Raw genomic sequence first — 27,781 nt, 5'->3', positions numbered from 1 at the left:
TAAGATTTCAAGAATTCCAAGCACCTCCTTAAGGTTTTTTAAAAAAACATAAACTCCTCTTGTATCTTATTAAAAGGAATTTTTTTTTCATGTCGTTTTTACAAACCTTAAAAGAAATTTATGACATTTTAAACCATCTTTTTTACAAAGTTTATGACAGATTTATGACTTTTTTAAAATCTCAAGAAAGATATTTTTTTATCAAACTTAAGAAAAATGAGTATCTTCTGCCTTCATATTTAATAATCAAAATTTTAAAACGAACTACATTTTTCACATTTAAAAGGGCACATTTTTTTATTGTCAAACCCAACCCAACGGCAAAAATAAATAAATAAATACAAAAAAACAATTAAAAATTAAATTAAAATATTTGAATGGAATTGCATATTTGTTGGCAGGTTCTGGCGTAAGAACCTGTCAAAATTACAGTTGAATTGGTTGCCATATAAATATAATGGCATCAAATCACAAGATCACAATCTTGAGAAGACACGGGCCTTGAAGAATAGAGTCTCTTAACCCAAAGATAAATTATCTTGACTGATACATACAACTGTGATCTTATACTCGTGACGCAAATCCTCCCCCAACTGGGCACGAGTATGAAGGCGCCCCAAGCCTGCCTTCTACTGAATTAGTAAATGAGACGAGGCAACACCCCCTCATCAAAGTCATTCCACCATTGGTCGTTTGTATTGTTGCTCTGGTGCTCTGCTTGCTAATGCTTATGCCTTCCCTATCCTAATCAACTAAAGTCATTCCACCATTGGTGGTTTGCATCGTTGCTTTGGTGGTCTGCATGCTTAAGCCTTCCGTGTGCTTCTTTAATTCTTGGGACCTAATGAACTCTTCAATTCTTGCCTTCAATTCAGCATCTGGAATCAGCATGTCTGCTGTAAGATGGGAACGGTTGAATGGGTCGGTCTGTGATTCAAATCGAATATATTAGCAACAGTGGGTGGCTAATTTCATCGATAAAATAGCCATCCAAATGAAAATCACTGATAAAATAACAGGGACATAATACAGGTGGGGGCATATACATTGTCACTAAGAAGATGCCTCTGAATGACAGGTCGGTCTACTGTAATCCTGGATGAAGGTAAGATCACTGGATCCTTCATCAAAGTGTACTGCAGCAATAGACAAGTCGTCAGCACTTACCATTTGTTTTCTAAATTGAAAAATAATAGCTCTGCCTCTATCAATGGTAAGATATATCTAAACTGCCAGAAGAAACACCCTACTTGGATTGGATCAAGGAATTCGTCCGGTATGTCCCCAAGAGCAGCTTCAGCGTCCATGGCCTCAGAAGCTGCAATTTTAGCTTTTCCACCAAGCTCTATAAATTCTTTAATTACTCCTCCATCTTCACCAATTCTCCGAAGGACTACTGCAGCAGCACCAAACAACTGAAGCAGATAGAAGCCATCAGATAATGCACAAATCAATTATGCTCATTCAGGAGTGTGAGAACTCAACAAATCATCACTCATGACTGCAAAATTAAAAAAAAAAAGGGGGGGGGGGGGGGATTGGGGATTAGTGAAAATTTTGAATTACCTGCTCATTGTATGATCGGCCATCCCTTGAAATGGCAGCTGGGAAAACATTCAGCGAATCACCCCTCGACAAATGGACATATATGTGGACAATCTTTAAAGAAATCAATTAGTCAGTTGGGCTGTCTTTGTATAAAAGTTGCAAAAGCATTTTTACCTACAGCAACTTTCTACAAAAAAGGACTGCAGTGATTGATATTAATAAACAAAAGCTCAAGTACATAGTCCCAATAGAGGCAGGTGTGTGCTGTATATACATGGCCATTTACGTAGCCTAAATACACAAGGTTTACAAATTTTGAGGGGAGGGTGGGGGAGAACCACACAGGTCCAGGCAAAATGCTCAAAAGCAGGTAGAAATGCGGGGAATTGATAGGTGAAAATTCTAGATCTGATATGTCAACTTAAATCAACCAGCATGCCCAGTTAGAGCTAGATTACAAATTTGCACAGGTCCAGGCACACATGCTCAAAAGCAGGTAGAACTGCAAGGAATTAGGGGGCGAAAATTCTTGATCTGATCAGTCAATTTCATTCAACCAGCCTGCCCATTTTTCAACTAGCGTCACAAGTCACAACTAGAAACACAAACCACTTCACCATATGAAACTCACCAGTCAGCCAAAATTATGGTGGTTTCTTGTATGTGAATTTATCTTGGGCTAGTGTTCTGTGAAGTAATAGTAAGGAGGCATAGGAGAATAAAACCCTGCCATACCAAACTGTTTGGAGATCGTGGATCTAATTTGGACAAATTGACCTTCAACTAATAAATACACTTGAAACCTTGTCAGTTTATTTGGTTTCATTTGTAGACCATTTACTGTAGAAGAGGAGTAACATTCGTAAATAAAAGCAAAATGCTAACCTGCTTAAGCAACTGTTTTGGACGGAACTCATACTTTTCAGGGTCTTTTAAGCTAAGAGATTTCCTCTGGGGGCCCACAAGTTGCAGCAAGAAGTAGTTGAGCATGTTAGCTACTCTTTCAACCTGGAAGATGAAGAATTATATAACAACAATTGAATAAACATAACTGGGTAAACTACCATGAAAGCATTAATTCTTTAAATAAAAAATAAATTAATAATTTGCCTGTCCAAAATGCCATGTCAAGGGAATAAGATGCGCTACTTAAGGGGGTACATTGGATTCTTACCATCTCTGGAAGTAGAAAAGGAGCAGTAATCTGCTCTGATGTAAATGCCAGCATACTCACATCTTCATTGGCCAATTTCAAATCAATCCGGATAATCTAGAAACATTTAGAAAGATTCATTTACTTTGCCATTTTTCATTCCAGCAGAAGAAAAAGGAATGCTAGAAAATAAATTAAACTGACATTCTCCTGGGAGTGAAATAATCGGGTTCTCTCCTGCCTCTCTTGAGCTGGTCTACGCTCCCATTCAGCTGTGTTAGACATCTCAGCTTCCAGCTCTTTGAGTTCAAGAATTTTGTTAAGACTTTCATCTAGAAGATAGATGCTATCATTGATCAGGAAGTTTAAGAAGTTTAGGTAGACACCCTTCTCCTCTTCCTTGGCAATCTGAAAAGAGAGAGAGAGTGGGGTTTGGGAGAAGATTAGGAAATATTTAGTTCATTCAAATTGAAAGAAATGAAATCCAAAATGTACTCATAGGTCATAGGTCCATGAGGATGACACTACCTGCCTCCATCGACTGCGGTGGCAAGGAAGTTGCCACAGGTATTCGAGAAGCTCAGCAATATTATGACGGATGTTGAACTTGTCATAAAACTGCACAAGACTGGGAAAATTAGACTATAAAAGCTAATCGCCAGCAGGAAACTGAAAGCTTCCAAGATTCAACAACATTCAAAGTTTGATAATTTATACAACCATGATAATTCAAGAAATTGCGACAATAGAAAACCCTTATGAACTGAAAAAGATGGGATGAGGAACGAAAAAGTTTTGATACATAGGCTGCCTGCAATATAACCATATAAAAGCTTCAAGATGCTGATCAAACCATACAGCTTATATCAGAAAGCTGAACCCCATCCACAATTAGCCTAGCACCCAAAATTATTATCTACAGAGCACAGGCAGACAGACACCATCAGATCAGCTCCAAGATGTTCTGATCTAGGCAGTTCATCCTCCACATCAATGGCCTATTATTGCATTTCTGATCAGCAAAAAAGATGAGTGTTTTCTTCCTCTGATGAAGTGCAGACATGGCACGCATATGACACAGCACACATACAGCGACAAAAGAGGAAATGACAGACATGATATGGTAGTTCAATGTTTTGTTATTTTATCTCCTTTTTGTATTATATTTCTTCTCACCTTCTTAAAAATAATTAAATATATATATATAGTATTATGTTTTTAATATTTATATAGCATTATGTATTTAAAAAATCCAATATAAATACATGTAAATATTTTTATTTATTTTCTATCTTAATAAAAACTTCAACATATTACCTTTTCCGTTGTAAATATGGACAAACTTATTAAAATGTTTTCAAAAACCAATATTTTGGCTGTTATTTTGTTTATTATTTCATAATTATGAACTTTATGAATAAAATTTAGAAAATCAAATTACAAAGTGTCATTATATGTTCCATTATTGAAAAAGTATGAAAGTAGTGTTGAACAAGGCTCTGTAAAGTGCTGAGGATGAGTCTAAAATTAAAAATAAACTTTAAAATTGTTGAAACATTTTGGACATTTAGATCCTACCACCAATTTTATTTACTGCCAAAAACCTAATCTAGAGTAAGATTCTCGACCGGTAAAGAAAGCTGGTCGTGGAATCAAGGTGTGCAAAAAGTGAAAAGTATAAAAATGCAAGAAGAAAAAAAAGCCATTAGTGAAGTTAAAGATGGAGCTTATGATAATTTGTATGTTAGATTGCATATAGATGAAGGGGAAAGAGACAATATAAACTTGCTAGAGCTAGAGAAAGTGCAATGATTTAGGTAATGTAAAGTGTGTAAAGAACGACGATGATAATGTCTTGGTTAAAGAAGACATAAAAGAAAGGAGGAGAAGCTACTTTAACAAGTTGTTTGATGAAAACCAAATTGAAAGCTTAAACTTAGAAGTACCAAATCAGGAAAAGGCTAAAAATTTAAGATTCACTCGCAAAATTAATGTCATAGAAGTTAAGATGGCTTTTAAAAAGATGAAAAGAGAGAAATCTATAGGACTTGATAACATCCCAATTGAAGTTTGGAAATGTCTAGAGGAAAATAGAAGTACATCGTTAACAAATTTATTCAACCCTACTACAAAAACAAAAACAAAAATGCTAGATGAATGGAGGAAAAAAGCATGTTAATACCAAACATAAAAAAATAAAGGTGATTATCAAAATTGCAATTACTGCTGCAAAATTAAACTTATGAATATGATGAACTACGGAAAAGGGTAATTGAACAAAGAATAAGATTAAAAACAAGGGTTATCAGTTTGCTTTTGTGCCTAGGAAATCAACTACAAAACCTATTTATCTTCTAATAAGATTAATGGAAAAGTTTAGGCAAAAGTAGGAATTGCATATTGTTTTTTTATCGACCTAAAGAAAGGACATGATTAGGTACCAAGGGAAGTTCTTTGGTGGATTTTTTAAAAGACGGGGGCATACAATAGGTATATTGATATCATTAAGTTTATATATAATAGAGTAATGACTAGCGTCAGGTGGATAGTGAAGAGAATTCCAATCACAATGTGCATCAAGGGTCGACTTTATGCTAGCCAGAAACAACAGCAATCCACTGCTCTTTGCAAACCTAAAGCCGCATAGTTGTATCTTTGAAGGCTCTCTAATTTATTTCTTCCCAAGCACGAGAAGGATGAGATTCAAAGCCTTTTGTTTCTCCTTGGTGGCACAGAATTTGCAATAACCCACTGATCTCCTGTCAAGGACAGAGCCATGTCCCACAAATTCCTCGCCAAGGAACACTAAGAATAATGTGATTGACCGATTCTCCATCATCCACACAAAGAAAACATCTATTTATAACTGCAAGTTCCCTTTCTGTAGTTTTTCTAGGGTTAAAATACTTCCAGGTGTAGACTCCCAAACAAAAAAGGCAATCTTTGAAGGGGTTGCCATCCTCCAAGTATGAATCCAAGGGGAGTTGTTGCAATTTGTTCCCATAAAAGAAAGCTTATCGTAAAAAGGTTTAGCAGTAAAAACAACATTTTTGTCCAAGGCCCATTTTGGTTCGCTGGGGATGATTTGATATCAAAAACTATAGAGATTGCTGTAAAAGCCAGAGAGTGCATGGAGTTCCCAATCTGTCACATTCCCAGTAAAAGGAGCATTCCAGAAAATACCCGAATCAGTGATTTGGAGATGATGACTGATGAGGGCATCTTTGTCACAAGCCAAACTGTAGACGGACGGAAAGGCGGCTTTAAGATTACTATTGGTGTGCCACACATCATGACAGAAATAAACATTGGCACCATTCACCAGTTGAAATCTCACATATTGGAAAAAATCATCCCAACCTTTCCTAATGAATTTTCAAACTCCCACTCCATAGGGTCCCCTACTATTGTGTGTTATCCAACCATTATGCTCGAGCCCATATTTAGAAACTATGATTTCCCACCAAAAGTGATCTTCCTCCTTCATGAATCTCTACAACCATTTCCAGCAGAGGACTTTATTAAAAGTGAGGGGGGATTAAAGCCCCAAACCTTCCAAAGATATGGGTTGTTTAACCACCCCCCATCTAACAAGGAGATATTTAAACTCCTCCCCTAAGCTTCCCCAAAGAAAGCTTCTCTATATTCCCTCCTACCCCTAGCAACTGAGACCAATAAGGGAAGTAGGGGCATGAAATAGACTAGAAAGCTCATCAAAGTGCTCCTAATAAGGGTGGGTCCGCCACCTTTTGATGAGAAATTTATTTCCAGCCTATTAAATTCCTTTCAAACTTCTCAATAACAGGGTTCCAAATTCCTTTGTCTTTGAAGTTGGCTCCAAAAGGGAGACCAAGGCAACTAATGGGAAAAGATCCCCTTCTACAAACTAGAAGATCATAAAGGAAGGTCCCCAACATTACCCCCAAGCCCCACCCTTTCCCTGGTGTTCTCCCCAATTGGAATGATCTCACTTTTACCAAGGTTCACTTTCAAGCCTAAGAAAGCCTCAAACCCTAAAAAAATGCATTAGAGGTTGAGATAATGAAGGGGGATCATCTTTGCAAAAAATGATAGTATCATCTGCAAAGAGGAGGTGAGAAACTTCTGTAAACCTTCTATTTTTGCCTACCTTGAGACCTCTAAAGATCTCTCTTTTAGCAGCTTTCATCATTAGGCTTAGCACCTCCATAACCAAGATGAACAAAAAGAGGGGTAAGGGATCCCCTTGTCTCAAGCCTCTCGAGGAGTGAAAGAAATTAGAAGGGCAGTCATTTATAAGCACTAAGAAGCTTGGAGTTTTGATGCATTACGCAATCCAAAACACCAAAGCTCCCCAAAGCCCATTTTCCTGAGAAGATAAAGAATGAAGTTCCAATTGATATGATCAAATGCTTTCTCCATATCCAATATGCACACTATTCTCCTTCTTCCCCCCTTCAAATAGGCATCCACCACCTCATTAGCAATAAGGGTGGCATCCATAATCTATCTTCTAGCCACAAAAGCATGCTGATACTGACCAATGACTTCCGGTATTGCTTTTCTTATCCTCTCTACTAGGACTTTGGCAATGATTTTATAAATGCTCCCCACTAAGCTAATAAGGAAGAAATCCTCAATGTTAACAGCCCCAACTTTCTTCAGAACAAGAGTGACAAAGGTGGTATTGATGCAGCTGAAAAATTTTCCTGACCTATGAGACTCTTAACACATTTATAATATCATGCTTGAGAAGGCTCCACTCAGCCAGAAAGAAAGCCAAGGAGAAATTATCCAGACCAGGCATTTTTCCCCATGGCAATTTTTAAAACATTGGAGGATATCTGCTTCATCAAAGGATCTCTAGCCACCCCACAATGGAGGAACTAAGAGACTTGAAATTGATTGCATCCACTTTGGGTCTCCAAACCTAAAATTTAGAGTAAAAGTTGTTGAGATGTGAATGCTTAGATGGATGAGTGGTATAACATTGACAGATAAATTAAGGAATGAACATATTCATGGTAAGTTAGGTGTAGCTCTTATAGAAGATAAGATAAGGGAGGGACGACTTAGATGGTATGGACACTTGAAAAGTAGGCCACATAGTGCACCTGTGAGGAAGAGTGACTTAGTTACTGTGGGGGGCAATAGAAGAGGTAGGGGTAGACCTAAAATAACTTGGTAGGAGATAGTGAGTAAGGATTTAATATCTTTGAATCTATCAAAAGAAATGGTCCATGATCGCACAAATTGGCAAAAAATGATTCATATAACCGACCCCACCAAGTGGGACTAAAGCTTGGTTTTGTTGTTGTTGTTGTTGTCTTCCCTAGTTCTACTCTAGGCCCTTATTTTCTTATTTTAGTGATTGATGAACTCACTAGAAGTATCCAAAACAAGATCCCATGCTGTATGTTGCTTGCAGATAATATTATTTTGGTCAATGAGAGCATGGTTTTAAATTGAGGTAGCGGGTAACATTGCGTAATGGTCACAAGTGTCGGGGGACGTGGGAGAAGCGGATGTTACGTGACAAAAAGCCGTCATAGTGGCCGTGAATTTTAATCATGCATGCACAACCATGTCAAAGTTGAAGAACAATGATGGAATCCTTTAAAACATGATTTTTAATGAATTTTGACTGCTTTTAAGCAGCCTACAAACACTTTTTAATAGGTAACATGATTTTTTTATCTTAATCTTAGTGCGCACTGTTTACACACGAAATCATATTTTTATACTATTCACTACTTTAATGACTAAAAATTTAGAGTCGTAATTGAAATTGACAATCACTTAATTAGAAACATAAAATGAGTATTATATATATATATATATATATAGATGATTCATCAATATCAATATAATATTACAATACATGTAGGCAATTTAGGCCCATTAAGCAGATTAATACGAAATAGATAGCAGTCTTCCTACATTATAATCATTGTATTTGATCGTTACATATTATTTTGTATTTTTTAGCAAATTTAACTTTTAAATTTAATATTCAAAAATAACAATAACTAAGCATAGCAATTTTGGTCATTTATGAAATTTAGGCCCATTACACAAATTAATTAGTCAAGCTATAAGAAATATTAATCATAGTAATTAGAAATTATACATGCTGGCAATGGAGGGGGTGGGTTAAATAAATTGTACATAATGGCAGTGGACACTGAAGTCAACTGGACAAACCCACGAACTCACAAAGAGCAGCAGCAGCACTTGCAGCAGCCAAAAAAGGAGGATTTCAGCCACCTCTTCAAACCCACTTTGGATCCACCAAAATCCCAAGCTTCTAACTTGGTTTCCTACTCAGATCTACCCAAATTACTTCTGAACAACAACAAATTTCCTCTCAAATGGAAAAAATTTCTGATAAAAGGGGAAGCACACGCTCGACCCCCGGACGGCAATTTCAAGCACAAACATCTATTTTTGCAGCTGTAGATTACTAGATCTAAGCTGGACAAGCTTGGAGAAAGGGAGAAAGGGAGAAATGCAGAAAAAGGCTTCATTGGGAAGAAATGACGTATTTTCGAGCATAAAGGCTGTCGAAAGGAGCGTCTAGTGTAACAGGATGTAACAGCCCATAACGGAAGCATAATGCCTATTACAGCCTGTTACGGAAGTATAACGGCCATTATGGCCGTGAATTTTCTGCACACTGCTATAGCAGTCCGAAAAGGTAGTGATGCCTTGATTTTCCGTTACACAACAGGCTAACAGCTGTTATGCTACTTATTAGCTGTTATTTAAAACCATGTAAAAGTAGAACTAGAATCTAAGTTAGAATTAAGAAGAGAAGCTTCAGAGTCCAGAGATTTTAGGATATGTAAAAATATGGCAGCATATATGAGATATAATTTCAGCCAAGATAGGAGGAATATTGGAAAAAAGATTAAACTTGATAGTCAAGAAGTTGATAGCACTAGTAGATTTTGATATCTTGAATCTATTTTGCAAGCAGAAGGAGAAATTAAAAGGATGTAATATATAGAGTTAATGCAGCTTGGGTAAAATGGAGTGCTTCAAGTGTGCTGTGTGATCATAGAATACCCTTAAAATTAGAAAGGAAAGTTATATAGGTTGGCTATAAGACCAGCCATGCTACATGGAATAGAGTGTTGAGCAAATAAGGAACAACATATCCAAAAATAAAAAGATGTCGAAATGTGAATTCTTAGGTAGATGAGTGGTATAACATTAAAGGATAAATTGAAGAATGAATATATCTGCAATAAGTTAGGCATAACATTGGTAGAAGATAAGGGATTAACAGCTTAGATGGTTTGGGAATCTGAAACGCAAGATAAAAAGTGCACAAGTGAGGAATGAACTAGTTACTATTACAGTTGGTAAAAGGGTTAGGATTGACCTAAAACAACATGTTTGAGATTGTCAAAAAGGATTTAATAGGTCTTAAGTAGCTCAAACAAAATGCCCTCGATCGTGTGAAGTGATGAAAAAGCATTCATGCAACCAACTCCACCTCGTGGGACTTAAAGCTTGGTTTTGCTGCTGTTCTAGATATCTGTTCAACAAGTGTTTGAGATCATATGGATGCGCCATAAACATGCATTCCTTACAAAAATGCTAGTGCTACAAAGAGTTTTTTCTTTACCTTAATAAATAGTCTAGATATAAAACAGTTGAACTTCAATGCACCAGTGAATACAATTCCTAATTTGTAAAATGCATAGCACTCGCATTTTTTTTATGTGTTCTCATTGATGACCACATTATGGGCATTTCTTTCCATTAACTTTAGTGGCTCATGCACATAAAACCTAAAGCAAGGTTGTGATGGCTATAGGACATAACCTCGTCTGGGGCTCTGGTCTGCTAGTTGCATGTCTTTAATGTAAAGAAAATAACAGGATAAACAGAATTGCTGGAGTGGGCATTGGATGAATGAAAGCAATTGTCTCAATAAACACCAAAATCAGTAAAAGCAAGGTAGTGAGACAACATTATCCCATTTGGTAATCTGGTTTCCATATTGCATTTCTTCAATTTAAGAGAAAAATAACTGATTCAACGCAATTGTTGGAGTGGGGATTGGAAGAATGAAAACAACTGTCTCAGTAAACAAACTATGATTCTGTAACTAAAATAACATCTTCCCCATTAAGAGCATACTAGCATCCAAACATGTTACATGTAGAAAATATATCATGTCATTGGGCATCTATACACTAAAATCAGACAAAAAAGCCTACCTACTTTTTTAGTCTAGCACATAAAAAGTTCTACTCTTGCCACAGCATACATTTACCTTGGGCAATAGTGAATTTAAAAAAATACTGATAATAATTTTTTTTTTTTTAAAGAGTGATTTTGGCAGAATGTTTTAAAGGGGTGCAACCATGGAATAAGGGGCATTAATGAGGACTACTAGTTTCTTGAATAACTTGAACTTTCCATGTGGGAGCTTACATATCTTTCAACTTAAAATGAATTTTATGTTTTGATAAGGATGTGAAAAACAACCCATTTCCTCCTGGAGGATTACCACCGTATCATATTGTTTCATAGAAAATAACTTACTCCCAATACATCCCATGCTAGGGTCCTACAAAATAAAACAAAATAACTGCAGTAGCTGACAAAGTTGAATACCAGTTGCATAGTGTTTCAAAGTATCTTCTCAGACAAAGAAAAAAGAAATATATTATTATAACATATAAATATTTATTAAATGGCAAGGTGAATAGGGGTGACAAGAACAAAACTCAATCCCAAGACTGAGCCAGGGCATCATAGAGAAAATAGTCCCTCCCCCAACCAAAATTGATTACATACCATGCTCACCTAAAAAGACAATAGGTAAGGGGGAAAAAGGGGGTAGAAAATACCCTAGACAGCCAATTCCATCCCTTGGCCGATTACCAAGAGGAAGAAAACGAAAACAACAACAACAAAGACAACAATGGTCGAGCAACATAAAAATGTTCAAGCAGAAATCACCTGTGTGTGAGAACCTGTGAATTCAATGTCAACATAAAGCTTGAGAAGATTCCTCACAAGGTACTTCAGACAGAGTTCATGCCCATTGAATAGAGTACTCATAACATGAAAAGAATCACTGAACGTGAAATAAATAAACTTCAGCATTTCAGTAAATAGCTAAATATTCAAAATGAAAATAAAAAAACAGGAGAATAAAAAACTCATAACCATGAAACTTTTTGTTTGAAAAAAATATAGGACATATATTCACCTTGCAGGAGACATCCAGCAGTTCAAAACCTCAACCATCTTTGCTCTCAGGTATGGGTTTCTGATGAACTTTGGACTCGCCATGAACATGATGATGAAATTCATAAAATCATCCTGCCAACCATGAAGGATTGTCAAATATATTACAAACACTGAGTCAGTGGCAGCTAAAATTCCAATACGCATCCTACCAGCAAGATTCCATCCAAAGCTTTAGGAATTCGAGACGCAAAAATAAGCAATTCCATGGCATCTTCCACAAAATGCTCGGGCATACATGCAAATTCAACTGGGCAAGTTGATGGTAGCGGCATTTTAAAGCCACCAACCAAACCAACCAACCAAACTACCATTAACCGGTAGAAAGAGAGGGCATGCTGAATAAGTGTCCCATCCTTGAACAGAAAATAATAATAATATCAGCAAAAATTCTAATAAAAATGGAAACAGGGAACTAAAATAATCCCGTCCAATAAAAAATGACAATAAAATATAAGAAAATAATAATACTGGTACATTGAAATGGAAATAGGGAACTATAATATATTTAATTAAATATATTCTTTTGAAAAAGGCTGTGCATTGCCCATGAGCACCCTCAACAACAAAAAAACTCAAGAGTCCCAATCTGTTAAAAGTTTGTCAAATACAAAATTGTAAAAAGATATATTAGCATACCATTTGGAGTACTGTCAGTTGTTAAAGAAGATGAGTTTCCTAACATTACTAGATAAAACCTTTCTCCAAAACAACAACAACAAACCAAGCCTTAAGTCCCACTAGGTGGGATTGACTATGCGAATCCTTTTCCGTCAATTTACACAATCACAGGCAATTTCCTCCGACAAATTCAGGGCTATTAAATCTTTACCATCTCATTCCAAGTAATTTTAGGTCTACCTCTATTCCTTCTACTACCCCTTGCAATAACAAGTTCACTCCTCATTGGCGCACTATTTAGATTATGTTGCAAATGCCCAAGCCATCTAAGTTGTCCCTCCATTATCTTATCTTCTACAAAAGCTACGCCTAACTTACCGCAAATATGTTCATTCCATAATTTATCTTTTAACTTAATACTACTTATCCACCCTAACATTCTCATCTCGGCAACTTTTACCTTTTGGATATGTTGTTTCTTAGTCATCCAACATTCTAATCCATATAAAGTAGCTGGTCTTATGGCCATCCTATAAGACTTTCCTTTTCATTTTAAGGGTATTCTATGATCACACAACAAACTCGAAGCACTTCTCCATTTTAACAAACCTGCTTTAACTCTTTGCGTAATTGCGTTACATCTTCAATTTCTCCCTCATCTAGCATAATTTATCCAAGGTATCAAAATCTACTAGTGTAATTAATTTCTTGACCCCCCAAGCTTAATCTTTTCTCCAATATTCTTCTCATCATGACTAAAATTACATTTTGTCTTATTTCCACTTATCATAAAACTTCTAGATTCTAATGCTTCTCCCCATAATTCTAACTTGGATGCTACTCTACCCCTAGTTTCATCAATCAACAAAGACAAATGATTTGCAAACAACATATACCATGGAACCTCATTTTGGATTCTCCTAGTAAGTTCACCTATTACAAGAGCAAAAAATAGTACACTTATTGTGGTTGGAAATTCCCTAGCCTCTCCACCTATAATCCTAACACTAGTCATTACTCCATCATACATATCCTTAATGATATCAATATACCTACTAGGCTACTACATACGACCTCTTTTTTCTAAACCCACCATACGACTTTCCTAAATACTCTATCATACGCTTTCTCTGAGTCAATAAAAACCATATGCAAATCCTTCTTCTTTTCCCTAAACTTTCCATTAATCTTCTCAAAAGATATATAGCTTTTGTAGTACGTCTCCCAAGCATAAAACAAATTGATATTCTCAAACTCGTTTTTAACCTTAACATTTGTACAACTACCCTTTCCCACAATTTCATTGCATGACTCATAAGTTTAATTTCACGACAATTATAACAATTTTGAATATCTCCTTTCTTTTGTATATAGGTATTAAAGCACTTTTCCTCCATTTGTTTGGAATTTTCTTAGTTTTTATCATAGTGTTAAATAAATTAGTTAACCGAATAATTTTGTTATCATCTAGGCATTTCCAAACTTCAATTGGAATGTTATCCAGTCTTATAGATTTTCCATTTTTCATCTTTTTTAATACAAACTTAACTTCATTAGCTCTAGGTTTGCTAACAAATCTCATATTTTTCTCTTTTCTTTATTTGTCAATTCTAAGTTTAAGCCTTCTAACTTGGTTTTCATTGAAAAAAAGGCGTCCGCAAGCCATAAGGTTCCCCGCTTTGCAAGGGTAAAGGGAGGGTCTTCACAGTGTACACAACCTTACCCCTACTTTTATGCAGAGAAGTTGTTTCCTTGAACTCAAACTCATAACCAACCGATCACAAAGGAGCAACCTTACCGTTGATCCAAGGCCCACCCTCAAGTAACTTTGCCATCTTTCTTTTATGTATTCTTCCTTAACCAAGACAATATCATCCTCACTTTTTTATACATTTTACAATGCAAGTCCTAGATTTTTTTCTTTCACTCTATCTAGCAAGTTTAAATTTGCCTCTTTCCCCTTCTTCTGTATCTAATATAGCATATAAATTATTAAATGATCTATGTTTAGCTTCACTAACGGTTGCATCTTTTCTTACCTCTTTATACTTTCAAAGTTTTCCATGTTCTACATGTTTGTCATGTCTTATGCCAACTTCTTTGTCAATACCGCCACAACCTTTCTTTGCTATCCAGGAATCTTCCTCTTGATTACCATTTTTTTAATAGAGCTAGCTATCCTACTCCAAAAAATGTGTGTCTACACCATCTTCTATTGTCCAATCAACATCTTTAATCAAATCTTTAAAATTTATTAGATTTTCTCCCTTTCGGGTTGCACCACCTAGTTCTCTTGCACTAATTTACATTATCCTCTCTCTTCCATTTTTTTAATATATAACACTAAAACTCTATGTTGCGTAGTTAAGCTTTCACCTTGGATAACATTACAATCCTTACATGATAAACGATCTACCCTATTAGTTAAAAAGATCTATTTGAATTTTATTTTGTCCACTCTTGAAGGTCATTAAGTGTTCTTCTCTCTTCTTAAAACAAGTGTTCAATATAATAAAATCATATGACATGGCAAAATCTAGAGATCGTATCCCTACTCATTTTTTATCTCCAAATCTATGTCTTCCATGTATCCTCTCATAACCTTTATTATCCTCTCCAGCATATCCACTCAAATATACTCATGAATAATTTAACAGTCCCTAACATCCCTTGCATAATACTATCCATATCTTCTCAAAATTGTTTTTTAAGGTTTTTTGCAAAGCCTATTTGAGGAGCATAAGCACTAACAACATTTATTACGCTTGGCCTAAAACCATCTTTATTTTTTTTATGATTATATCCCCTAAACTCTTAAAATCTACAACGTTATCATTTAAGTCTTTGTCAAAAATAATTCCTACCCCATTTTTAGTTTTTTTTTTCCAATGTATCAAAGCTTGAATCATGATTTTCCAATTACTCTAGCTTTCTCCCCTACCCACTTTGTTTCTTGAAGGCAGATTACACTAGTTTTTCTTCTAATCATTGTGTTTGGTATCTCCATGCCTTTACCTGTAAGTGTCCCTATATTCCATATTGCTAATATATTCCTAATCTCCTAAACTAACTTCTTTACCCGTCCACGTCTACAATGGTGTGGGAACTCTCGCATATTTGACACCGTACCCAAGTGCCAACACAACACATCACTTTAAAGCGACAACCTCACCCACCCTCACCCATTTTTCCCTACACTAGGGTGGTATAAGTGCAATGAGTCACTTGTAAGGGACACTCTAGCGAATTACTAGTAAAGATTCATATCATAGTGATCTAACGAGTTTGACATTGACTTTCAACTACCTAACGCAACCCTCCTCCTTTACCCAAGCTTGGGACCGAATTGTGTGGAAAAGATTAGGACATTGAGTGAATTATACGTGGAGCTACAATCTTTCTCAACAATTAGATTAATTAATAGAAAAAAATATTATGCAACAAAACTGCAATTGGAACAAATCAACAAATACAGCCATCTTTTGCAAATAATGCAGGATTTTTTTCCATGCATTAAAGTAAATAAACTTGATTGGATTTGCACTTTGCTAAACTGTGTTTATGACAAAAAAAGACATTTTCTTAAGAGATATGAGAGAATGATATAAAGTTGAGGATAACGTATCCTCCCAAAGGGAACAAACGAAGAGAAAGAAAAGAGGAGAACAAGAAAAAACCAACAGAGCATCAACTCCCACTAAAAATCTGAAGAGCAAGTCCTTCTAGAGAAACTAAATGAATAAGCCAAAGGAGAAGCAAGGAAAACAAGAAGGCAAAAAATAAGTAGAAACACAAGCATTCCTATGCAAACAAATGCCCCAAAACATCATATAAACTGCACAGAACCCTTACCCTTCCAAAGCTTCAAAAAGAAGTCAAACAAAAGTGTCACACAAAACTCAATCACACCCAACTTCACCAAAGACACCAAATAACCAATTCCATAAGCTCCAGGGCCATCAAACAAAATAAGCATAGATGAGAATGTGATTCAGTGCAAATAAAGCACTTCAGACATACATAAGGAAATACAACCTAATGCGGTCTCCTAATCTATAACATATTTGTTAGTGCCAACACTGTCAAGGACGAACAATCAAACAAAATTTTAAACTTTGAATGAATCTTTTGCTTTCTAAATATTATTGACGAGAGTAAAATGAGTAGAGGACTGAATCAGTTGGGATTAAAAGGATTTACAATAAAAGTAGAAAACACCCCAGAACAACTCAAGGCCTAAATCCTTAGATTTCCTTCTTGAATGAGGCCAAAAAGACAAGGAAAAGCAAGAGAAAAGGTTGTTCCCATAAGCAATCCTCCCAAAGTTGAATCTGAGAACCATCGCCAATTTTGTATTTGATAAACGAAAACAAGTATGAGATCTATAAAATGAATTTCCAGAGGCTTCCATGGGGAACTTTGACACCATTATTAGCATTCCCACTTCATACTCAAGTTTTTTACCACAATGGAAGCAAAAAAAAAAAAAAAAAACTCAAAAATTAGCTAGTTTTCAAGAAAAACAAAAAGAAATAAAATATGACATTTGCAAATAATAATTTAAGTAAAATCAAATCAACTCAACAATGACTTGATGCAATTATTCGTGGAGGCACTCAGCTATGCTTATCCTTTTCACCATCACACTTTATTTATGGCCCTAATTTTCTTAGAGCATGAACGACATTCTTTCAACCTTCATTGAACATGTTTCTCCTTCAACTCTTTATGGATGAAAAAACCTTTATTCTTTGCACATGAAATCATGATCAGTCCTTGACCAAACCAAATTTCAGCCATCTTGTCCCAATTGGCGCTCCTAGCTTTTCATGAATGCATTATTTTATACTTTTCTTGCTACCTGCCCATCACAGCTTCATCTCTAAATCTGTCCATATTGCACAGCATTTACTGCCAAGCTTCCCCCATCATGGAACATGAGCAGCCTTACACACATCATTTAAACTTTCATATAGTAAATGAAACAGGAAATCATGGAATTAAATTGCCACAAAATCGTCAAAATTTCCATCAAATTTCATCTCTTGTAATAAATCTTTTTTATATCAGAACGAAAGATTTTTACAAGAGATACGAAAGGTAACTTTTAAGTACAAAATTTCATGCAAAATTGAACTTGATACCACATATTAGTTACAGCATTTTATTCAATCCTTTGTCATAGTTATATTTTCATAAAAAATAATATTTAACTATGAATATCATTTAGATTAATTGAATTGAATATATTTAATATGATTATTGTATTATAGTTATTGCATCTTATACACTACCAATATATCATTTATGCACTTCTTTACAATATTGTAGTTCTAAATCTTGCATTATTATGTTGATTAAATGTTTCCAAGTTTCATTTTAAAATTCCATGTTTCAATACTAATTTCCATCATTTTTGAAAACTGAAATCAAAATGGGCATTGGCATCGACATCAAAATTTCTTTACTTTTGAAGCCTAAAAAAGTTTAGTCAAAATCCAAATTTAAACCTTGCAGGAAATTCAATCCTAAACACTATTACAAGGATCACATTTTGGTAAATTACAACTATTTTTTGTCCTTTTTTTATCTCTGTTGGCATTACTTTCACTTGGATTTCAAATTTTAAAGAAATTTGAATGATAGGGAGGTGGAAGATATTTCTTCTTCACTTTCATTGTTGGAGGACTGCCGCCCTTGAAACAGGAGGGCTGTTTGGTTTTGGGATTTGGATCCGTTGTGAGTTTTTTCTTTGTAAACCTTTCTTTGATCATGTAACTAGGTCTAAATATGACTTCTCTGAATCATCATAATATTTGGAAGACCAAAGTTCCCTCTAAGATTAATGCATTCATTTGGCTTCATGGTTGCAGTGTAGGCAACCTTCAAAGGCACTGTCCCCACACGCTTGAGTTTTCTGGCTCAACAGCTCTGAGATTGCTCCTCATCTTTCATTACATAGTTCATTTCACTTGGAGTATGTGGAATAGGTTGTTTGGATAACTTGGAAAGGATTGTGTCCTGAGATGGTGGAAGATCTTTTAGCTTTTCTTTTAAAGGGCTTGAGAGGAGTAAGGATGCCAGTCACACATGGAGAATCATGTAGTGCTAGCTATTTTGGAGGGATTTGGTTGGAACAGAACATGTATATTTTCACTGGAAATGGATTAAGAATGTCTTTAACTTGGGATATCATACAATATATGGCTTGTCTTCAGGCTTTTGCAGCAGAGGGCTTTAAGGGAACTTGTTTTCCAGAATTTGAGCAGGATTGGAAGGCATTATTAACTACATTGTGGTTTCTCCTTCATTATTTTATTTTTTTATTGTAGGATGATTTTTATCCTTCTTTGTGTACATTCTTATCTTTTCATTTTCTATCAAACCCATAACTAAATTGTTTACAATTGAATAGTTATAATTTCAAACAATCACATAATAAAATTATCAGCTGATTAAATCATATATAGTTGAGTTGCTTAAATTTCACAGTTGTGGAGTAGAATTTAGTTAGCAGAGATGAAAAGCCAGCAGTCATTGACGAAAAGTAGGTGCATCTTGCAAAGCACATAATTTTTTTATCAAATTAGACGAAGTTGGGCTGCATCAACCATATGCCCAAACATACAGATCAAATATAAATTTTGGTCAGATTAACTCAATTTAAATAAGAAGCTCAACTTACAAGGGAAAAATAAGAACCGAACACATATCCAATTTATAAATCTAAACATCAAATTGGGCATCCAAAAACTAAGCCTGAAAACTTGATTATTAATGATTAAGGAGCCCAGTGCGGCCAAGCTTCATAAAAAATTATCATAAATATCATTGATGCGAGGATAAGCCAATTACTGCAAACATGGTGGATTCCTAAACAAGGATGATTGATCCATTTGTATATTCTAACATAATCAAAGCAGAACATTATTTGCACAGCAAAAGGAAAAGGAAAACAAATTTCCATTAGAAGCTACTTCTCACCAGCAAAGCATAATACAATAAACTAATGTTAATTATTAACAAAAAGGGAAGTTACATGATAGCATGCACATACATACCCTCAAAATCTGAGCTTCGTAACATAGCTTTTCTTGAGAATACGACTCAATTTCTTTCTCAAGCCGAGCTATATCAAGATCTAGTTGTGGGGACGGCGCTTGCCCTTGCATGGCTTTAAAAGTTGCAAGTGTATCTTCACATCTTGAAATATCCTGGATAGAATTTCATTCAAAAAAATAAATTACAACAATAGAAAATAATGTCATTTGAAAAAACAAGTTAATTGAAGATCACAGACAAACCTAAATTTTTAAAACCAGAAATTGCAAAAGTATCACGCAGTGCACAGATACAAAGCATGTATGTAATACCTGAACTAGATGCTTAAAGTCAGAGAATGCTCTTAAAAGACCCAAGTTTAAGACTCTTGCAGTCATAAAAAAGCATTCACAAATAAAAGGGTATTTAGATTTTTCCCCACTACTTGACATTGGCTTGATGCTATTAAGGAGAGAAGCTCCGCCAGCCTCACTTCCAGAACTAGTGGCTTCTTGAGATTGTAGAAGACGGTTTTCTACATTACCATGCTGTCCAGAGCATTCATTCCCTGCAGGATTATCTTTATTAATCCATTCAGCAACCTCTTCTGATGATGCATGTAGAGCAGTCAACCCCCTAAATAAATGTTCAAAACCAATAATTAGAAGAAACATAAAATATTAACATGAATATAAAAACCGCTTAACAGAAGACACCCACCTCAAATCCAAACGGGAACCATAAAATACATATTTCGGATCAATTTTGTCTTTTTTAGATAAATTTGCATCCAAGAATGGCTCACAAAGCTTAAGCATGACAGCACTTAAATTAACAAACATTCCAGAACTTGCACAAGATATTGGATCAACCTGTAACAAATTAAGGGCAATGCACCGTTAATGTAAAGAGAAGACAGAGATGCCAATATTATTGGTATTTGAAAGCAGATAACGACTAAAACGTGTCAATTGGAATATGGTGTTAATACCCATGATTGAATTTTGGAAATTATCAGACATAAACCCTAACCTGAAAAATGATACGATCAAGGGAAAAATACCTGTATGTGAGCTCTTGATGAGTTTTTATTAATCACCTCAGCAAGATACTCAAGAACACTTTCACGAGTGTCAGTATTTTTTAGAAGAACGAGAAGAACATCAGTTAGGCCACCATATAAGTTATTCATGACAGTCTTGATTGTCGTGAATGAAGATAACATATCAGCAGGACGACGAGTAGATGCTTCTGAAAAGCACTGTTGGCTGGTGTTTTCAAGAGAAAAAACAATATATCAACATGAAACCCCTCATGCAGAGTATAGATTGGTAACAGTAGTGTAAGCTTTGAGGAAGACATGAAGAGAAAATCCATGAACTATTAAGAGTACTTTTGAGGAAGACTGAAATCAATGAAAGGAGGATAAGCATGCCAGAGAAAGAATTGATAATCAAACAACAGAGCATAAAGGTCCAATAATAAGTGGAGACATGTGAATGCCTCACAAGTTTTGAATATAGGAAACAACAAAATAAGTGCAAAAGCATCCTCTTTGCAATCACATCCACAAAAGAATTTTAAACCTAAAAAATTTCTAAAGTTCCCTCGCCTCTGTATTGCAAAGAACAGCAACTTGATCATCCTCCAAAATTTGATGCCAACATTACTCTATGGCTACGAGCTCTTAAACACTGATAATAATACAGTTGTCTGAGAGGGAGGGCCCAAGTACTGCAAAAATGAGAAAACTGAACAGCCGATATGAATGCGCTAAAGAGAACAGACCAACTCAAATCATAATAGAAATTAGAGTAAAACAATTAAGGTCTATAAGAGATGTCAGTCATCCAAAAATTATTCTGAACAACCAACCACACTAAAAGTTTATTTCAGTAGGAAGCTCCCACTGCCAATTTTGAAATTTCCTGATTCAAAAATTCAACATCTAACAAGGAAACCAGCACATGAATGGTTTCATAGAAAACTGTCAGGGCTAGGAAATACAAAACCAGTTATACACCCAGCCTAGCCTCATCTCATAAGAATACAGCATCAAGAAAAAGGAGAACAGGCCCCTTAGGAAATTTCCTTTGCTAGGTTAGCCACATACTTATTTTGAGCAATTCACATTTTAACTTCAAATGATTAAGAAGGAGAACAAAAAACAAAAAAAAAAAAAAAGAGGGGGGAAGGAAACCACAAGCAGTCGCAAGTGCATGTTGAAGAACAAAGCATTACAATTTACAAAACAGAGACAATAACCAGCCTAATAGATTTCCAAACAACAGATCAAAAATCCAAACAAACTCTCACCAATCACTGTCACCAATCACAAATTTAACTCCATATGCCAAATGCTTCTTCCTAATCCATGAATTGTCCCCACCTTCTTCCCAGATCTCCAGAGCCACTAATCCAACAACACTTTAATGCTTTGTGTGTGTGTGCACGTGCACGTGTGTGTGAGAGAGGGAGATAGGATCTAAACTTCAAGCTTCACGTGGCTGTCACTATTACTATGTAAAACTCTTCAAGTTGAAGTTCATGCCCTGTTTCATACATATACATCATCTGAAAAGTCACTAGATCCCACAGAAAGGAATGATAATTATTATGATCAGCGGCAGAGCCAAAGAAATAAAATAGGGGATCACACGCAAATAGTTCACCATCACAAATCAACCCACCCCAAACCCACCCCCCCCCCCCCCCACCCTCCCTGGAACGTGTGTGTGTGTGTGAGAGAGAGAGAGAGAGAGAGAGAGGGGGGGCAGAGAGAATGAAAGAGAAAAGATCTTAAATTCAAGCTTTGATGTAGATGCCACTATTACTATCTAAAATTCCTCAAGTTAAAGTTCATGCCCTATTTCATACATGTGCATTAAGTCATTAGATCCCACGCAAGGGAAAATAACATTATTATGGTCAGTGGCAGAGCCAAAAATTAAAAAATAAAAATAAAACAAAATAAAATAAGGGACCCCATACAAATAACTGACCATCACAAATCAACCCACCCCCAACCCCTGCCCCTGCGCACACACCTAATACCCAGGGAAGATTCAAAATAACAGATCAACAGCTTCCCTTAAAAAGGTCCTCTGTGCATCTGAAGAAAAAGGTTACAACTCAAATGGTTATATACCCATCCATTTCATGTTGAATTCAGATGGCAGCAACACCCAGCACCCTCACCGCCACAAAAGATATGCCTTTAGGCACACTAATTTACCCACCTGATATATAGAGTTTCTTTCTGACTTTAAAGTCTAACAAGATGGTGCTCTACCTAAACTCCTGAAGGTACTCCATCCATTCTTGGAAAATAAAAATATAGATTTTCCAGAACCTCCAACTAGAATGCAAGAGAGCAATATAGCACCTCAAAAAATCTATTTTTTATTCAAATCACAAGTTAAAAAATCTATCTTTTATTCAAATCACAAGTTATTGTTATCATTCCTGCATCCACTTCCAGGATGCCTCCGGCTCTAGGATTGCAAGTTCCTTACCAATGAGTGAAATGCCTTCCTCTAAGACCCCGTTTGGAACTTGGAAAATATGAGAGAAAGAAAAGGAAAACATAAATAAATTAAATTTCTCATGTTTGGTTATCAAGAAAATTGAAAAAGAAAATAAAAATTTATATCGAATCAATGACCAAAAATTTGGTTTCATATACCATTAACATTTAATTTTCTTTAATTTTTAATTATATTAGAATAAATTTTTATTTTTAGTAGTATTTGATATAAATATAAAAATACAATGGAAAATGAGTTTCCTTCTCATTTTCCTTTCCTTTCCCCCCCAAAATCTTTGATCCAACAAACCCTAAATAAATCATATTTTGCATAAAGAAACTAAAAGGCAAACCTTGTGATAGGACAATTTCACGTTTTAGAATTACATATTTATCTAAAAGCATACGATATTATCTATATACAGCTTAGGGAATCAACTTTAGCCGATACAATACAAAAGAAAGACTTTGCACATATATTGCATAAATTTCATGAAAGGAGCAAAACATTGAAATCCTATGTAGTCGTGCAGCACTAGGGCTATGTTGACCAAATCATACAGTTGTTTAGAACCTCAAAATGTTCAAAATTTAGCCTGTTAGTAAAATCATCAAATTAAGAATAAGTACATAAAATATTGCAGCCAAGATAAGCTTCAAATAGAATACAATCCTCAAAACCCATATTCACTCAAACTTAAGCATCATAGGGTTTTCAAGAGTATTCCCAAGCTAATGTTTAAGATGGTAATCATGTAATCAAGTTTTCAAGTGAATGATGTGATTCACATTGCAAACAGGATACAGCTGGTTAATGTCCACTTCTGGGACGCTATGCACAATGTAGTGGTAGGATGAAAAAACTAAACTTGAAAACCTTAAAAACCATAGAGAGAACTCACCCGACATCAGGCTGACTCTTGAAAATAGTATGATCAGGCAATGCACTGACATGAAAGAAAGGACCCAGAATGCTCGTCATCTCTATAACACGACCATTCAAATATGCCCCTTTTGGAATCCACCAACGGTGATTCACCAATGATTTTGCGCCAACTGGAAAGCTAACCAAGAACAGCAAAGCTCTCAAAGGCTGCTGAAAGTTCCCAAGAGCTGAAACTTTCAGCACACTGCCCCTCAAGTCTTCATACAGTCCTTTCAAAATCATGTCCAAACTATCAAAATCTGAGTCCCGGAAAAATTCCTCCAGAAAACCTGGTGGACAAGCAACTCCGCCACTACTACTAGTGCCTCCAAACCCATCAACCGAGCTTGAAACCTCTGAAAAAATCAACGGCAACAATGGGGAAACCGCTGACTTACTTGCACCTGAATCCCAATTGGGAAACATATCCGGGTTTCCCAAATGAATCCTACAATACGAAACTGACAACTTCTTTGCTTGCCTCACCGTAGATTCCATCTCAGACCTCACATTCTTATCTTTCATGGAAGCAATCTTTTTTCCCTCCTCGTGCGCTCGCCGATAGCACCCAACTAAATACGGAAACGGCGGCTCAGCCGCCACAAAATTGCCAGAAAGCCGATCGATCAAGACCCTCTCCATCAAGTCCCGCGAAAGCCTCAATTCCTTGCCCTCGCTGAGAATTTCAGCAGCCGTCATTTCCAAGTACACGACTCTTGAATCATTGTCCATGGAATCTATGAGCGATACGAGAAAGATTTTCCGCAGAATTATATCTTCAATTTCTTCTGGGGATCTTTGCGGTTTCTTGGTCGCCATAGCTACCCACAAAACAAACAAAGCTACACCCTTTTATTCCTACCTCTTTTCCGAAGCTTTAAATTGAAAAGGGATTTTATTTTCCTGAAATTTTCCCAGGAAACAAGTAGCTGCGCATATAAACAATGGTCAAATCAAGAACGCAAGATTCATTCTAAGAGAAAAACAACACGGTGGGAGTGCTGTCCAAGACGAAGTAAAGGAAAACCTAAATTAGATGAAGATGAAATGAAAAACATGAGATCCCAAAACCCAAAAACTGCATACGTCGATAAGATTTGGAGCAGAAGACTTCTCACGAGTAATGACGGGCGTCCTCCATTGCTAGATATCTTGGCTCTTTTACGTACTCTTCCAGAGAAAGTATAGTTGGAAATTTGGAACAAGCAGGTGGTCGGCAACTATAGATGCTGAGATTGCTGAGAACGAGCAAGAGGCGGCGTCCTCTGCACGGTGTCGTTTTAACCAAAACGACGTACTTCACTCGCGTTTGTTTTGCTTTTTCTGCCCACGCAAATTGGACTATGGATGAATGGGTTTTTACGACGTTATCCTCACAAAAATTAGCAAATTGTTAACTCAATAAAATTTTGTATTTATTGATTCCATAGTGGAGGAGGTTTTCACTTCTATCCACGATGACTTTACTTTCTATATAATTTTTTTTAAAATGATAATAGACTCGGCCTTCTAACTTTTTATGTAATTTTATTTCTTAAGAAATGAATAAATATTTAAGGAAATATTTTTGTCAAATGTTTGATATGTAATCTCCTCATAACCTAGAGGATTTGTCTCTTTTTATCAAGGAATTATAAAGAAAATTAGTCTCTTTTATACAATCACATAAAGTGGTCCTATAATTTCTCATTCATATGTGTCACGGCCTAACTATTTTCATACCTTTTGTGAAAGGATCATGCAGCGCTAGCTAAAGCACTCTTGCTTAACTAGTCAATCTATCGTTTGCTAACAATCATCTACAAAACACTTTCATTAGTTTTCAATCAAATGGCAGTGAAAACAGTAATCAATTATGAAAACAGTGGCAAGCAAGTAGTAAACATTGAAGTAACGCAATTCATTAACAGCACCTTCATTGACATTGTGTGTTAGCGAGGGAGGCAAGTAGGCTAAACACGTTGACAATAGTTAGTGAGTTTTACAAGACTAATGAACACTCACTCTCCCCTAAAGAGGTTGTTGACCTTATGGGTCATATCCCGTTTTGATTATAACAAATATTTGGGTATTTAATGTTTCCCGAGTTTGTGTGCAGAATCATATTGGCAAAGTTATATGAAAGCAAGTGGTAACTTAAAGAAAATGAAGACCCAACATATTTATTTCTTGTAATTTATATTTCATTCAATTTGGGTCTGTAATATATATTTAAGTCACGATCTGTAATAATTGATGCATATCATGCATATAGGAACCATAAGCTCAAAAAGGTCTTAGAAAAACCCTAGGTCCTTGCACAAGCACTTAGGAAAGTCTTCATTATCATATATGTTATCAAAGGAAATCAATTTTCAAAAATAGGACTTAGGTGTTAAATTATTAAGGATTCAGGCGACTGAACCTTGGCTTTGAAATCGGCTCGGTCGACCGAACGTTGGGAAAGTCAAATTGTTGACTTGACTTCGGATGACCGAACTAAAAAAAACTTAGTATTCTCAATCGACCGAACATTTAATCCTGATTTTTCCAACAACCTGGGCACCCGAACTTCATGGTCATGTTGACCTCAGGCGACCGAAAGTGCAAGTTCAGCAGACCGAACTTGAGACCACGCGACCGAACCTCAAGCAAGTTGGAAAATCGCCTTGGCCATTAGACCGAACATGTTTTTAGGCACCCGAATATGGAGAATTCACTTTTTATCATGTGTCTGTTCGGGTAACCGAACCTATGGCTTGGTCGACCGAAACTTTCGAGTTGGCCAAATTTTACCACGGGTTAATTGGGGTAAAATAGGGTTATTTTAATTAAACTCATTTAAAATAATTTTAATAATTCCCCTGATGTCCCCAACGGTCAAAATTCTTAACTTGTCTATATGTAGGTCCTCATTTGCAAAGATTGAGCATAGATTAGCGTTTTGATTAAGAGAAAAATCCTTTAAAATTTTCAAAGCTTATTCTTCCAAAAACAAAGCCTATACACTCACCCATTGTTATTCCTTTGTTAAATCTAGCTTGGTGAGAGTGCCTTGAGTGATTCTACATTGATTCTACTTGCTTAAACTCTCATTGGTTTAGTTGATTTATTGATTTTCTATTGAGAGTTTTAGTCAAAGTTTTTCCCCTCAATTTATTTAATAACTTCATTGTGTAGGGAAAACTTTGAAGCTTGTGAGTCTTGGGATTTGTATTGCAAGACTCTGAGGCTTGTATTTTGATTGTGCTAAAATTATTTTTGACAAGTTTATATTTCAAATATCTCTTGAGCTAATATTTTGAGATAATTATTTTTAAGATATTTTGAATACATTTGTTGGAGCTCTTTAAAACCCTAGTTGTGGTTGATTAATATTGATACATAGTTTTAAAGATAACTTGATTATACACTCTTGGACTTAATTGCATATTGACATTAGATTGAGTGACAACGCGCATTGCACTGAGCTTATAGTTCTTATCTTGTTGATATGCATTGATTGATAATGGTACAAATCTTCTTGTTGGAGAAGCACTCATTTTGTACACACTTTGTATTTTGAATTGGTTGTATTCCAAGTATGGCATGAGCGGACGTTAATCCAACCTAAAAGGATTGGTTGTAAAGGTTAAAATCAGCCTTGTTTTAATTTGACCTGGTTGTGTTAGGTGTCGCTCCATTTGTTAAGTGAGCCGTAGTGGAATTCTTATGCTTGTAAGCCAAGGCAGGGACGTAG

General features: G+C 35.7%; 1 protein-coding gene across 1 annotated transcript; it reads right to left on the bottom strand.

Annotated features, from left to right (window-relative positions):
- Positions 1–343: 343 nt before the first annotated feature.
- Positions 344–25,334, bottom strand: LOC131160082 (probable ubiquitin conjugation factor E4). Its single transcript, XM_058115411.1, has 17 exons — positions 25,150–25,334; positions 24,041–24,992; positions 20,676–20,880; positions 20,333–20,484; positions 19,945–20,248; positions 19,633–19,785; positions 12,103–12,306; positions 11,913–12,025; positions 11,660–11,777; positions 3,230–3,319; positions 2,906–3,109; positions 2,723–2,818; positions 2,434–2,556; positions 1,567–1,659; positions 1,251–1,415; positions 1,047–1,136; positions 344–927 (listed from the first exon to the last, which is right to left on the bottom strand). Exons 2-17 carry the CDS (start codon positions 24,880–24,882, stop codon positions 745–747), a joined length of 3,135 nt encoding a protein of 1,044 aa, XP_057971394.1. The 5' UTR covers positions 24,883–24,992; positions 25,150–25,334; the 3' UTR covers positions 344–744.
- Positions 25,335–27,781: the final 2,447 nt, after the last annotated feature.

Source organism: Malania oleifera, chromosome 1, assembly GCF_029873635.1.
Source record: "Malania oleifera isolate guangnan ecotype guangnan chromosome 1, ASM2987363v1, whole genome shotgun sequence".
NCBI lineage: Eukaryota > Viridiplantae > Streptophyta > Magnoliopsida > Santalales > Ximeniaceae > Malania > Malania oleifera.
Note: the sequence above shows the minus strand (reverse complement) of the source record. Positions and strands in the feature narration are given on the sequence as shown.

Excerpts from the sequence above, each read along its gene's own strand:
- LOC131160082 (XM_058115411.1), bottom strand. The coding sequence starts at position 24,882 with ATGGCGACCAAGAAACCGCAAAGATCCCCAGAAGAAATTGAAGATATA. Across the intron at positions 12,307-19,632 it reads ACGAAGCTCAGATTTTGAGG|GATGGGACACTTATTCAGCA; the intron begins GTATGTATGTGC and ends TTTCTGTTCAAG. Across the intron at positions 2,557-2,722 it reads CTTTTCTACTTCCAGAGATG|GTTGAAAGAGTAGCTAACAT; the intron begins GTAAGAATCCAA and ends TTCATCTTCCAG.